The sequence below is a fragment of the Babylonia areolata genome, chromosome 31 (assembly GCF_041734735.1).
Source record: "Babylonia areolata isolate BAREFJ2019XMU chromosome 31, ASM4173473v1, whole genome shotgun sequence".
Classification (NCBI taxonomy): domain Eukaryota; kingdom Metazoa; phylum Mollusca; class Gastropoda; order Neogastropoda; family Buccinidae; genus Babylonia; species Babylonia areolata.
In genome coordinates, this window is record NC_134906.1 from 13,827,774 (window position 1) to 13,843,019 (window position 15,246).

Below are 15,246 nucleotides of genomic sequence, written 5' to 3' on the forward strand. Positions count from 1 at the left end.
AGGAACTTCGGCCTTACCATCAGCACGAGGAAAACTGAAGTTCTCCATCAGCCAGCCCCAGGGAAACCCTACGTTGAGCCCAACATCACAGTCAACAGGTCAGAGACTCAGTGCTGGTGGAGCGCTAGCGGTTCACATACCTTGGCAGCACACTGTCACGAAATGCGACCATCGACGATGAAGTGAACGTCAGGATTGCAAGAGCAAGCGCAACTTTTGGTAGACTCAGTGCAAATGTCTGGAACAGAAGAGGCATTAGTCTTGAGACCAAGCTAAAGGTCTACAGAGCAGTAGTTCTCCCCACACTACTGTACGCCTGCGAAACTTGGACAGTGTACCAACGACATGCCAAGAAGCTGAACCACTTCCACACAACATGCCTCAGGAAGCTACTGAACATCAAGTGGCAAGACAAGACCCCAGACACAGAGGTGCTCGCAAAAGCCACCCTTCCCAGCATCTTCACCATCCTGATGCAGTCCCAGCTTCGCTGGGCTGGACACGTGGCGCGCATGCCAGACCATTGGCTGCCCAAAAGGCTTTTCTATGGCGAGCTGCAACAAGGGAAGAGATCACACGGAGGTCAGAAGAAGCGCTTCAGAGATACTCTGAAAGTCTCTCTGAAAGCGTTTGATATCAACCCTGACTCCTGGGAGGAATCTGCAGTGGACCGTGACAAATGGCGTGCTGCTGTGCACAAAGGCGCCAAGTTGTGCGAGGCCAACAGGACTGCTGCAGCTGTTCAGAAGAGGCAGGCCAGAAAGTCACGGGCAAACAAGCTCCCTGACAATGGTATGCCTGTCTTTGTCTGCCCCAACTGTCAGCGAACATTTCGTGCGCAGATTGGACTATTCAGCCATCTGCGCATTCACAGATAGATTCATGAGCATCCTCCCCCCCACCCCACCACCACCCTCCCCCCATCCCCCAGCTGGATGACAACGATGGTCATCATCGATCTCGATGGACACACACCATTACTACCATGCTTATGCCCTTACTTAGTATTGTGTAGTGTAGGGCGGGGACTTGATGTATAAAATTCACTTTAAAAAAGCATACCAGTGCTTGTCCATTAACCTCGAAAATAAAGGATTTTTCATTCCTAACTTTATCTCCCCCCCGCCCCCGTCTCTCTATTACCCCCCCCTCCCACCCCCTCTTCCCCCCAACCCCATCTCCGCCGCGACCCGCCCCCCCCTTCCCCCCGACACACACACACACACACACACACACACACACACACACACACACACACACACACGTGCAAGTGAGAAGGGGTTAAGGGGTTTGGGAGTTTGTGGGAGAAATAGTGCAACATTCGGCAAAAAGAAGTTTTGACAGTGACGTTCCATTTGAGTTCAACAACTTGAGAACAAATTTGAAGTTGACACATTTCACAATTGTTATGTGTGCTTCTATATATCCAAAAAAATAAAAACAAACAAAACCAATAAACATCCATAGAAACCAACGAAACGGTTTCATATCTTGGCGTACTGTGTTCCGTAAAAACTCAATTCTAGATTGGTACAATCCTCAAATGTTCATAATTGCATCAAAACGTGCCCAGATTTTCCTGCGACAAGTGAAATATATCGAAACAAACATTGGCGATAAGTTTGCTCTTACAGACAAGTCACCAGGTTTGTTTGCATGTTTGTATCAGCTTGAATACAAAAAAGAGAAGGTTTTAGCTTCCCTTTTAAGCTCTACGTTCTCGTCAGACTTAAACTGATGTTGGTCGTTAAGTGGAAGAAGAAACTGACCAAAGTGGACAGGTGGTACCACTTTAACATCTGCCTCACTGATCATTCAGTTATGGAGTCGGTCACAAGATTCGACAGTGGGTTCACTGGTTTGTCATCCACACACTACACACTCACAGTGCTACTGGCAAGACTCACAAATAGGTTCACAATTGATCTTACACTCAGTAGGCCTAGTTGTCATCTTCTTTCTTCTTCTTTCTGTTACACAACCAATATCGACTTGCCGATGACTGTCGTGGTTCATGCATGCTGGGTATTTTCGTGTTTCCATTACCGACCGAACACTGACATAGGTTACAGGATTTTTAACGCGTATTTGATCTTATGCGTGTGTATACACACGAAGAGGGTTCAGGCACTAGCAGGTCTGCACATAATAATGTTGACCTGGAATATCAGAAAAATCTCCACCCTTTACCCACCAGGCACCATTACCGAGATTGAACCTAGGACCCTCAGATTGAAAGTTCAGTGCTTAAACCACTCAGCTATCTTACATGCATTTTGTAAAATAAAGTGGGACACCTGACAGTCTCAGCCATGCTGTGGTAATAGTAGAAATACTGGAATAAAAGTAGGGACAAAACAAGCTTCAAAGATTGTAACAACCCCTTCTTTGTTTCACGAAACAGCTTGGAATAATCTGATCAAGGTTTCACACCCAATCTGAGGTATTATTTGTATTTGTATTTCTTTTTATCACAACAGATTTCTCTGTGTGAAATTCGGGCTGCTCTCCCCAGGGAGAGCGCGTCGCTACACTACAGTGCTCCCCATGTTTTTGTATTTTTTCCTGCTTGCAGTTTTTTTGTTTTATTTTTTTCCCCATCGAAATGGATTCTTCAACAGAATTTTGCCAGGAACAGCCCTTTTGTTGCCATGGGTTCTTTTACATGTGGTTAGTGCATGCTGCACACGGGACCTCGGTTTATTGTCTCATCCAAATGACTAGCGTCCAGACCACCACTCAAGGTCTAGTGAAGGGGGAGAAAATATCGGCGGCTGAGCCGTGATTCGAACCAGCGCGCTCAGATTCTCTTGCTTCCTTGGTGGACACATTACCTCTAGGCCATCACTCCACTATTATCGAGTTGTTCTTCAGTATATTTTAAAATAGGGTATGTTTTTGTAGAGGTGAAAGTTCATTTCATGTATTATATGTCAGAAACTCCATCTCTTGTTTAGTAGCAGTAGTAGTAGTAGTGGTAAGGACTGGCATTTTGTCTTTAGGCCCTGCGGCCTATAAACGTCCCCTCTTTTTATAATCTTTGTTGGTCTGCATTGCATGCCTCATTTAAGAAGTAACAAAGCAATTCATCAAATTCATAACACATGTTGCCAAACTTTGGATTGCAGTCCAGAAAGTTTTTACAACTGTTAATACCTTTGCAAATTTAACTGAGGGTGGTTGTAAGTTCCACATGTTAACAGCACGAACAGAAAAGTTATATTTTCTTTTCTTTGTGCAAAATGATTGAACAAATATTTTTCCTTAAGAATTTCTTATGCTTGATTGGTGAAGAGTGAAAAATTTATCTGTATCAATGTCCTCAATGTTGTTTATAATTTTGTAAGTCTGTGTCAGATCTCCCCTAATCCTTCGTCTCCTTTCGAGAGTGTAGATTAAAATACTGTAATCTTTCTCCATGTGTCATATTCTGCTTTCTTTCAACATTTTTGTTGCTCTCCTTTTAACATTTTCAATAGCTATTGATTGATATTTCCATGTAGTATGCCACACTATAATACCATATTCCAAATGAGGTCTAACAAAAGCCTTATATTATTTCAAAAGGGTAAACTTATCTTTAAAAGTGAAAACTCTCTTTATAATTCCAGTCATTTGGTTAGCTTTATTTATAACTCTCTGAATGTGAGGCCCAAAGGAAAGTTTGTCATCAAACGTCACTCCTAGATCTTCTTTGCACATATGAAGTTTGAACATGATTACCAAGATTTATAGTGTAGTCATAACCAGGGTTTTGTTTGCCAATGTGCATGACCTTATATTTTGATATGTTAAAACAAAGGTTCTATGTATCAGACCATTCTTGCAACATCTTTAAATTGTTTTGAATGACATTATATCAGCTGCTTTATTTTAAGTTTTTGTGTAATCAGCAAGTACTTTACGTATGCTTTGAATTTTATCTGGCAGATCATTAATGAACATTTAAATGCTGAACAAACAAAACAAAACCTTTCAGCGTTTCAATGCTGAACCAAAAATTTTCCATCAGCATTTCTTGTGGAATTTCATTGAAAGAAGAGAAAACTGATACAGTGATCCCAAGACACATCACCATGACCATATTTTTTATTTTATTTTTATTTTTTTTTAAGTTTCAATAAGTTCACCACCACGCCTTGACTGCTGAACTAAGGTCAGTGTGGTGCAGTCACTACTTTTATGTACAGTTTATTAATAATGTAAATGACTTTGCTGATCAAAAGTAATGCAGCCCTAAGAGCAAGAAGTCCAACACCAAACACAGTTTACCAATGATGTAATTTTGATTTTGCTAATCAAAAGTAATACTGATTAAGGAGGAATGGTGACTGTCATCATCACATGCAAGCTCTGTCTTATCTCATTGAGGTGATACACTTTCATGGATAAGCAAACTCAGCAGCAGTTAATGGTTTGAAGCAGTTTTTTGTTGTTGTTTTTTTCTTCATGAATTGACGATGGATGGTTGATTGTTTTAGCTCTTTGACGTACAAGTACCGAGTTTCCACTGACCATGGACAAAACTGGAATACCGGATGGAAGCCAGGATGATGAACTGAGCGTGCCCAGGGCCGCCCTCAACAAAATGATCAAGGAGCTCATCCCACGCATCCGTGTTGCCAACGATGCAAGGGAGCTCATCCTGAACTGCTGCAAGGAATTTATTCACCTCGTGTCTACGGAAGCCAATGATATTTGTGTGAAACAGCAAAAGAAGACTATTTCACCTGAACACATTCTTGAAGGTAAGAGTTCTGTGACTATCTTTGGAGGAGGAACTCTGGAAGAATTTTGTGCTTACGTTTGTCATGAAATGTTGGGCTGTTTTCAGTGTGATCTCTATGTATGTCTATGTGTACATGGGCAAGTGTGTGTAGATTGTGTGTGTGATAATAATTAATACTGACATAGATAATATTTGATACTGATTTTATACTGTTTAGTTTCAAACAAGCACTTTGGTATGGTGCAAATCTGAATGTTTGGGGTGTGTATTTGTCAAAATTTGTGTGTTTTTGTGTAATTGTTGTTGTGTAAGTATGCGTAAATGCACCAAAGTTCCAGTTTGACTTTTTTTGGTCTGACGCTTGAAAATGTATGTGTTTACACGATTTCTGATTGTGTGTTTTCACTGACTGCATCTCATGACAGAACTATTGAAGTCTTAATACTATAATATACGTGCATGATAGTATTGGTACGTCTATGTAAATTGTAATATGTATATTTCTGTGAATGTGTTACAGTGCGTTTGAGAGCACTAAATGACTAAAGAGCACATGACTGTTTTCTGTGAACAACCAGCCTTGGAATCCCTAGGGTTCGGGGATTACAAGGACGAAGCCAAAGCAGTGCTGCAAGAAGCCAAAGCCGTAGCCGCCAAAAAGCGCCGCGGAAGCACGCGTCTGGAAAACCTCGGCATCCCAGAGGAGGAGCTGCTGAGACAGCAGCAGGAACTCTTTGAAAAGGTCAGCAGCAAATATATGATGATAACTACTGTGATGCAAAGCAGGCTAAGGTAAGGAAAGACAGTTGATCAATTTGATGAGGTGACAATACAACAGGCTCCCTGTGGACTGACTGAGACTGGTTGGGGCAGATGTGTCGATTTATTCATTCAGTGATTGACGTTTTTTCTTTCATTTATTTTGGCTGTGGTCACAGTTTGAATTATGTCTCATGGAGGCGTCACTTTGTTCAGACAAATTTATATATATACACTGCATCACATCCATTAGGCAGGTGCCTAACCAGCCGCATAACCCAGCATTGGAGTTTGGTTCAGTTCATATAAACTGACTCCGAACGGTTAGTTTGATGTGTCTGGATTATAAAAATACTATTTGAATGAACATACATCAGGTAGAAGACCCCTTTCTGCTTGATAATAATTTGCTGACCATGTGATATGCACATAGAAAAGGGGGTTGCGTCATGTGGAAAAAAGGCATTAAAAACTGTGTCCAGTAAAGCAAATGGTCACAGTCAGCAGATTTACACAGTTCTGAAAGCTCTGCTTGTGATTATGGACAGCTTTTCCGATGGAGAAGATCTTTCTTGTCTGATGATTGGTTTGAAAATGAAAGTGATTGACAACAACAGTGATGAAACTGACAGCCCATTTGATGGCAATTCAGTCCATCTATCCAGTCAGACAGCGTTTTTGAACAAATGGCTATGACTGACAGAATACATGCAGCGAGCATAGGAAGAAGGGGAGGAGAGGGAGAGGAGTGATGTAAGACGATAGGTCAAATGCCAGCAAGAGGTCATGAAGCCTCTGAAGGGGGCGTGGCCATTGGGAACGAGTGTACTCACTTTTCATTGCAGACTGTAGGAAATCGACAACCCGCCTTGGTTTTTACGAAATGCAGGGTTGAACCTGCACTGGACGTGAAACATGTGTTTTTTGTTTTTAACGCTTTTTTTTTTTCCACTGAATCAGATGGATGACTTGTTTGAAGAGGTGGCAAGCCGGATGCACAGCAGACACTTTAATCGGCCCACGTGCAGCTTGAAAGGAGTGAATGTCATAAAGAACTTCACCCTCTCACTTGTGAACGCTCTTAGCTGTCAAAAAGCTTGCCAGTTCAGTTTCTGAGACTGTGTTTGACCTTTTATGTTGACTATACCCACCCTTGTCATTGTTGGGACAGTGATTTAGTTACATGACTGCACGAACTGTGATTTGTTTTTATAAACTTATAGCCAGTTTTATGTTCTTCTACAGATATAATCTGACAATAGGCATGCTATTTCTGGCTGTCTTTTGTTTCTTATCTTTATGTATTCATTATGTAGAGGTGGAAATAGACTTTTTTGTTGCACAAAAATTATTAACTTGGCTGTACATGCCAGTTATCTACAATCAACCTAATTGGGGGGAAAAAAAACCCAGAAGCAGAATCTACACTCATTTTCCTTCACAAAAACGTTTACTTTCTTTCTGTATCGCCCATAGCATTTGTGCTAGAAGTTTTTGTGATTTTATTACCCCCGAATCCTGAAAATTCCCTGGCAAGGGGAGAGCATTTTTCTTTTCTTTTTTTTTTCTTTTTTTTTTTTAACAAAATTCTCTGGCACTCAGCTGGTTAAGAGCATGACCAAGATTTGGACCCAGACCCTGTGGATAATATATTGGCAGATAAGCATCTTAACCTTTGATGGGTGCAGTGGTCAGATGGTTAGAGTACCACATCCTTGCTTGAATTTCCTGAGTTTGATCCCCATCACACCCGGTGGGTTAAGGGTGGAGATTTTTCCTATCTCCCAGGTCAGCGTATTTGCAGACCTGCTAGTGCCTGAACTCCCTACGTGTGTATAGTTTAATGTGCATATTTATGTTCTGCGTGCGTATAGTATATGCACGCAGAAGATAAATATGCACATTAATTTTAGATTAAGGATTCTGTAATCCATGTCAGCGTGGGTTATAGAAACAAGAACATACCCAGCATGCCTTCCAAAATTGGAGTATGGCTGCTTACATGTTTGGGTGAATAAACAAAATGGTCATACATATAAAATGTTACGCACGTGTGTGTGTGTGTGACTAAGTCCTGACTGAATGACATAGAAAACAAATGATGAGTGCCCAGTGGCAGCCGTCAGCCAGCTCCACTCAGGTAGGCAGCCTGTTATGCAAATGACTGCTGTGTTTGTAGGGCTTTGAGCCTGGACTCAGACTGAGGATAGGTGCTATATAATCCCCTGTGGAGATGCTGGGGGTCTTTCCTCTTTTCTGTTGCTCTCATTATTTCTGCCTTTTATTCTTCCAGTTGTCTGCTTTTTCTGCCTTCCCAGTCCATTCTCCTTTCTTTTTTCAACAAGCCTTGACACTTTTTTCTCTCTTTTCTGCAGTCTATGATGTACTATCTGTGCTGTGTTACTCTGGCGATTAGGTTGTGAAATTGTAAACACTTGGATGGGCACTAGCTGTCCATTCTGCAGTGTTGTTTGCCAGTATAGCCTTTTAATGTATTTTTTGTTTGGCTTTGAAGTTTGAAGTGTTTTTTTCTTTTCCTTTCCATTTTTATGATTTTTTGTAATGTGGGGATGATTCATTAAGCATAAGGGCTGACGTCCTGAGCAGAGCCTTGTCTTAAACTGTGTTTTGTGGGTTTGTCTTGGTGGGTTTTTATTTCTTTCTTTTTTATTATTTTTTATTTTTATTTTTTAAAGATATGACAGTTTCACTTTGATGCAGTTGAGCATTTGTTTGATTTGACAGTCCTGATATGGCCATGCATGGTCGGCTGGACTATAAACAACATAACAGGTGCTATATTTAGGATCCATGTAATAATACTGCGCGATATCATAACCGTTGTGCTTCCTTTCTCCATGGTGACAGGCGCGCCAGGAACAGGCCCAGCTGGAGCATCAGCAGTGGCTGCAGATGCAGCAGGTGCTGCAGCAGCAGCAGTTGGCCTCGCAGCAACAGCAGCTGCTGCAGCAGCCCCTACCCTCCGCCGCCACCGCTGACGCTGCCGCCTCCTCCACCTCTGCTGCCACTGCCACCATCACCACTACCATCATGGCCCCCCCCACTTTTGGCACCACCGCCTCTGCCGGGTTAGTGGTTTCGTCCGATGGTTTGCACCTCCCACAGCTGCCGACAACCACAACGCAAGGGGAACCGGCAGCCACCACGTGCGTGACCACGTTGCTTGGCAACATCCCCATTCCCCCTTTCCCCAAACCCTGCAACGACGAGGACGATGATTATTCTTGAGGGAGAAAGAGAAAGGGAATTTGAGTTGTTGGTTTTTGAGGACAGTGGGATGTGATGCTCCATGAAGAAAGGTGGGGGTGTGGTTTGGGGGGAGGTGGGGGGGGGGAGGGGTTGAGGGCAGGGAAAAGGCGGGTTGTGGGGTTGGGGAGAGAAGAAGCATGGGTTTGTGTGTGTGTATGTCGGGTGTGCACGTGGTAATATTTGTGTGTTGGGTGTACACATGGTAATGTAAGTGTGTGTGTTGGGTACATTTGAGTGTTTGGTGATGTAATGGGAGAAAGAGAGAGTGTGGATGTATGTGTGTCCTGTCAGGTATGCACATGATAAAAATATTCGTCTTTGGAATGGAAGAAAGAGAGAGTGTGGATGTATTTTTGTCTGGGGTGGGGGTGGGGGTAATGCACATTATAATATTTTGTCTTTGGAATGGGAGAAAGAGAGACTATGGATACATGTGTGTGTGTCAGGCATGCACATAACAATATTAGTCTTCAGTGAGGGAAATCGGGGGGGAGAGCGAGTGTGGATGTGTATGTGTGGTGGGTATACACACATGGTATTATTTGATGACGAAAAGGGGGAGAGAGTGAGTGTGGGTGTGCGTGTGTTGGGTATACACATGGTAATGTATGTGTCCATGAGGAAAGGATGGGTTGAGCTAGGAGGGGCAGGGAGAGTGTGTTGATATGTCTGTGGCTTATTGATGAATTGTAATGTTTATGCATGCCTGGTGTGTGTATTTTGTGTCACTGTGTAAAGAGAGGAAAGACTATGGATAACAGGAGCCTGGGAAAGATGGGAAAAAATTGCAGCGCCATAATACATGTAGAAGCAATCTCAAAATGTTTTACAAATCAAATGTCTAATATTAATTGAGTAAGAACATAGAAGTAGAATCGTACAAAAGAGTTATAAAAGCACAATCCTAAGAAAAGCACAATGTATTACAAAACCCCACAAAGTAACGTTCTCTCAATGCAGCAACTGCTACACTCCAGCATACATAGACAAAAACTTTAGCAAACAGCTAGGATTAGAGCAATCACAGATTAAAAGTTAAACACTCGCAGTTTGCATTAAAGGGATTTAAAAAATGGTGAAAAAAACAAATATGGGATACACTAACAATACCTGTATTCTTTCCAATCGCCAGTCACACATACACACATACACACACACACACACATATTGCCGTAAACCCTAGACAGTAGCACTGTATAAGTTATGACAGGGTTTTTTTTTTTTTTTGGGGGGGGGGGTCTTTTTTTTCTGTTTTAAGAGATGAGTTTTAAGATTTTGCTTTGAAGGTAGATAGATGGGTTTGTCTGAGAAGAGTTCCAAGTTGTTGGACCGAAGACAGTCCGTGTGAATGAATTCGTTCCACAGGAGTTAAATCAGGGAACATTTGGCTGAGGGAAGTCTAGAAATCTCAGTATTCCATGTGGCAAGTTGGGTTTGAGAAGTTCAGAGAGATATGAGGGTGAGGTATCACAGTTTAGGCACTGAAAGCAGAGAGTGGCAACTTTGTATTTGATTCTGGATTGTACAGGCAACCATTCAGCCTGTGAAGTGTCCACAGAAGAGTCGTAGCACACTTGTTCTTCATCTTTCTAAGGACGAATAGAGCTGTATTTTCTGGAGCTTGTACTTGTACATTTTATCACTGGGAAGGCCAGTTAAGAGAGATCTGCAATTATCTAGGTGGGATAAAATGAAGACAACATCCTGTTTGTTGGCAGCATCAGTAGACTGGAAGGGATGGATTTTTGCTGAAAGTAAAGAACTTTGGAGCACATGAGTTTCCATCATGAGAGATGAACACAGGTGAAAGCCAAGATTGCGGACGGAGCAAGAAAAAGGAATTTCCCAGTCAGAGAAAGAAGGCTTTGTATTTATCTGCTTGAACTTGTTTTTAGTACTAGTCCACAACATGAGTTCTGCTTTGTCATCGTTCATTTTTAGTCTGTTTTGTATTACCAACATTGAAAGATTCAACATGATTGTGAAGAAGGCAGGTGTACGGGCAGTGGGAAATGAGGCTTGGAAAGAAGAGAGAGCATGACTGTGTGTGTGTGTGTGTCTGTGTCTGTGTGCAGTTTGTGTGAAAGAGAGAAAAATAATTCCAGTTACACTGAAAAAAAGACTGAATGAAGCACAAAATTTACTGTTTTTCTTTTGTAGTTTCGTGGATTTGTGACGTTATTTGTGGGTTGTTGATGGTTTTTTTTGTGTTTTTTTTTGTTTTTTGTTTTTTTTTCTCTTCTCATTTTAGGCTCACTTGTATAAGTGTAAACAGTGTGAGTCTGTGTAATAACCTGGTTTCGGTTATGTGTGTGTGTGTGTGTGTGTGGCCATGTTAAACTTTAACATTGTCATTATCTCTGGAAATACTTTGTCTGCCAATACCAAATTTGGATGGAACATAGTGGGGGGGAAATCTTCACATTCATACCAATTATAGGTTGTAAATCTTCCAGATTAAGCTGTATTTTCGGATCATGAACATGATAATTCATTAATTGATGTTTGGGTTTGAAGATGGCATGACCTAGAAATACAATTTCTGGAAAGAACACATACAATGACACCATGTGCACCATCAACATGTTTACTACATATGCATATTTTAAAGTGGATAGTGAATTAATATAGAATGTACATAAAAGAGAAATTGAATGGACCAGGTTGTAGTTTCTGTTACTGAACCTTTTGAACACGGATCTCTGCAGATCTGGAGAAAGCAGCTACATTTGCAGTGTGATTAAGACAATGGGTATTTCTCCTTTACCGCAGACTTTAAAGAATTACTTTAATAATTGAGATATACCAAAATAACATGATTTAAACGGTCTTATCCCCTGAAATACCGTAATCAACTTACCACGCTTAAAAAGTATGTTTTGATATTGATTTTTGAAAGTTATTCTACATTGGTGGACGCGCATTAGCGCTGTAAGCCTGCTTCCTCTTGACCTGAATATGCTGGGTTCACACCTGCTGTTATGCCCTTCTTTTTTTTTTTTTTTTTTTTTTAACTCGAATCTTTATGATATCAAATAAAGAACACATTTTAACATTAAAAAAAAAGAAGATAATAATAATTAATTCAATGTTGTTTTGGGTTTTTTGGTTGTTTTTTTCAAGTGCATATCACAAGTGAGTCTTGATGGCCTTGCCTCTTGTTAAGAAGCTGGGTATGATTGTACATTAATGATTTTGCATGAAGGTACCCGATACGGTTGCAGTGGGAAATGAGATGCAAGGAGAAAAAAAAATGGTGCGTTGTTATTTATATTTGCATGCATGTATTTTCACATCATGTGTGATGAAGATTAGGTGATCTTGGAAAGCTGTATGTGAAACTGAAAGAGAAAATTGGCTTGCATGTTCCCTGTCTTTTTTTTTTTTTTTATGTTTCCCCCACTCCTTGATTAATGCAGTTTGATAGCAGTTCAGTTCTTGTTTAAGGAGATAGGTAAAAAAAGAGTGATTAAAAAAGCATTTTGGAAGTAAGCACATCAGAACCAGTATATATATATATATTTCAAGTTGCATATTTTCAGTTAGTGTTTGTTCTTCCACCTTATTCAGAATTAAAAACTGAAACAGTCACTGAACAGACCTTTTTATATATATATTAGACAGATATTGTGAAGATTTTTAACAAAGCAAGGTTACAACATTGCATTTCTTAGTTTGCTTTTTCTTTCTTTTTTTAATTTTATAGGAAATACCAAATTATATCCTACTATCAATGTGCAACATGCTATTTATTATTCATTGATTTACATTATTGCGCAATATGATGTATTAAGGGTCTTACAAACTGAACTTATGTAAGAAATGCCTATGGAATAATGTCTGATGAATACACTCCAGAACAATTTTTTTTGTTTTTTTTTTTTAGTTTTAATTTTTACAAAGATTAATATTTCTAAAACTGATGGTACCCTTAAAGATTTCTTGCTTATTCTGTGTATACTTATAAATTTCTTACTTTGTACTACTTTACTGTTTGGGTTATTAAAAAAAAAAAAAAGAAGGGTTATTTTGTGTGATGACCAGCACCTACATTTGGTTTTATGGCAGAAAGCAAGTCGCATTGTTAAACCTGTTGAACAGGCTGAATGAGGAACTCTTCCAGTTTCAGCCTGGTATATGCATACTTGATCAGAAAGAAAAGTATTGAAACATAACTGAATAAACCCTGGTTCAGCTGAGCAAAAGACATTTAGTTGTTGTTTTTTTATGTCTGAATTTTATGTCAGTGTGACAGCCTGATGGATCCACCCCATGGTGGTGCCAGGGGTCTTTTGGTGTAAGTAGCATCTTCACCTTCTGGAAATTCTGTGCTAGAAATTTCCTCTTTTCTGTTGCTCTCTTTATTTCTGCCCTTTTTTCTTCCTGGACTGTTTTCTGCTTTTTCTGCCTTCCCAGTCCATTTGCCTTTCTTTTTTCGAGGAACCCTGGACAGTTTTTTTTTCTCTTTTCCGCAGTTTGTGATGTACAATCTGTACTGTTCTGCTTTGGTGATTAGGTAGTGAAACACTGGGATGGGCACTAGCTGTCCATTCTGAAGTGTTATATGTATGCACACCTCTTTCTTTTTTATGCATGGGATTAAGTATGTGTGTGTGTGTGTTCTTGAGTGCTGTATGTCTGACTGACTGGTTATTTTAATGTTTGACAGCAGTATATAAATATATAGACATAGATAGATATATAAATATACCTTTTTAAAAAAAAATTTTTTTTATCAGGGTTGATAAAATGAGAGCTCTGTTCTCAAGAACAGGACTCTAATCTAGTGGTTCAGTGTTAAGATAAGAAGTTATATCAGAGGAGTTGGATGGAGCTCCAGTGTCTCTGGAGTGCTAAAGTTTTGTGACACCTGTTTGAAAACTGATGCATAAGAAAACACTTAACCTTAGTCCAACCCACACACGTGGTAAAATGTTTACATGCTTGGGATGTATCCTTTTACAAAGACAAGACATTTGTTTGTATGCTTGTATGTAGTTTGGTGTATAGAAAAATACAACCCAGTTTTTGTTTTGTTTTTACAATTATAGAATGTCACAAAAAAGAGGTTTACTATATAACTTATCTGAACATGTCTTGATTGCAGTCTTCTTCCAGCGGTGTCCTCATTTTGTTGTTGTTGTTGTTTTTCTGTGTTTTGTTTCTTTTTCTGCAGTGGCTGTGGGTTGGTGTCATAGACTGTATTCAGAGCTTGAAACATCCTTGTGGCGGTTAGTATGGATGTCATGGTTACAAGCCCTATCTCTTCGTACCAGCCCCATCTTTTTCGTACCAACCTCACCTTATTGGAACCAGCAGTGGTATCGGTACCAGCAGCATGTTATTCATGCAAGCCATATCCGACCCTGTATCTGTGGTAGGCTTACACAGAAGAAAGGTCTGTGTCCCTGTTGACAAAATGAATGGTGATGTTTTTAGCAATTAGATGTCTGATGATCTCTGTGGTTCACAGTCAAGATGTTGAAGAATTCATTCCGAGTCTCCTGCACTCTTGTCCAGTCTCATGATTATCTGGGGGGTCAAACATTGCCTTCCGTTGATGTATTTTACAGGAGTTTTTGTTGTATTTAATAATTCTCCAGGGCCTCTTGCTTGCAGTCTTCTTGGCAGCCTCAGAGTACCTCTGTTTTTCTTTTTCTTTTTTAAACTTCTTCGAGGTGTTTTAAGCTCCGTCCTGTGCTCGTTTTTCTGTGTTTGTTTGAATCTAACTTAATAGATTTCGTTCTCTTGGTTCCATTGTTTCTATGGAGATGTTTGTTGAAGATACTAATTTTCCGTGGATGTGACGCTCATTGTTTAGAATCTATAGTTGGTTCTGGTATCCAAGACAAGTTCTGTGTAGCAATTGTAAGCGGTGTGTATTCGCCAGGATGGTGATGTGCATATTACGATCACCATCCAAACCACACACACACACACACACACACACACACACACACACACACACACTATATATATATATATATATAACACCTAACATAAATAGTGCAAGATAAAGCCTGGAACTACTAGCACCCATCCATGAAAAGTATTTACAATTGTGGTAGATCCTCGAATGAGGAGAACAGGAAAATGCCGGAAGAACTTCCCCGAAAAGCTTGTCCTCTTTCACTCTTGTGAAAGGATACTTCAGCAGTTATCATGTGGGTCAACATCCAGGTTAAAAATTCGAAGAACTCCATAGATAATGCAACAAGCCTGGAACTGCTGGCACCGCTGCATAGAAATATTTTCAGTGGTAGCTGTAGTATTTGGTCCAGATCAGGCTGAAGATAACTTTGTAGTCAGAGATGTTGAGTCGTAAATACTGACCTGTTGTCAATGCATCCCTTGCCATGAATCCATCTCAAGATGAAAGTCATGTCTATTGAATGGCAATCGCGATTAAAACGACGAAAGGTAAACGTACCACAGACCTCCCCTTCGCGTGGAATTAAAACTTCTGTTTTAACTTCTGAATTCAGTGT

At 40.3% G+C, this 15,246-nt stretch overlaps 1 protein-coding gene across 1 annotated transcript; it reads left to right on the forward strand.

The window, feature by feature from the left end:
* The first annotated feature begins 1,564 nt into the window (after positions 1-1,564).
* On the forward strand, positions 1,565-8,814 carry LOC143275788 (protein Dr1-like). The gene is made up of 4 exons (XM_076580067.1): positions 1,565-1,646; positions 4,482-4,748; positions 5,308-5,471; positions 8,357-8,814. The coding sequence occupies exons 2-4, from the start codon at positions 4,517-4,519 to the stop codon at positions 8,735-8,737; spliced, it is 777 nt and encodes a 258-aa protein (XP_076436182.1). The 5' UTR covers positions 1,565-1,646; positions 4,482-4,516; the 3' UTR covers positions 8,738-8,814.
* The last annotated feature ends 6,432 nt before the right edge of the window (positions 8,815-15,246 follow it).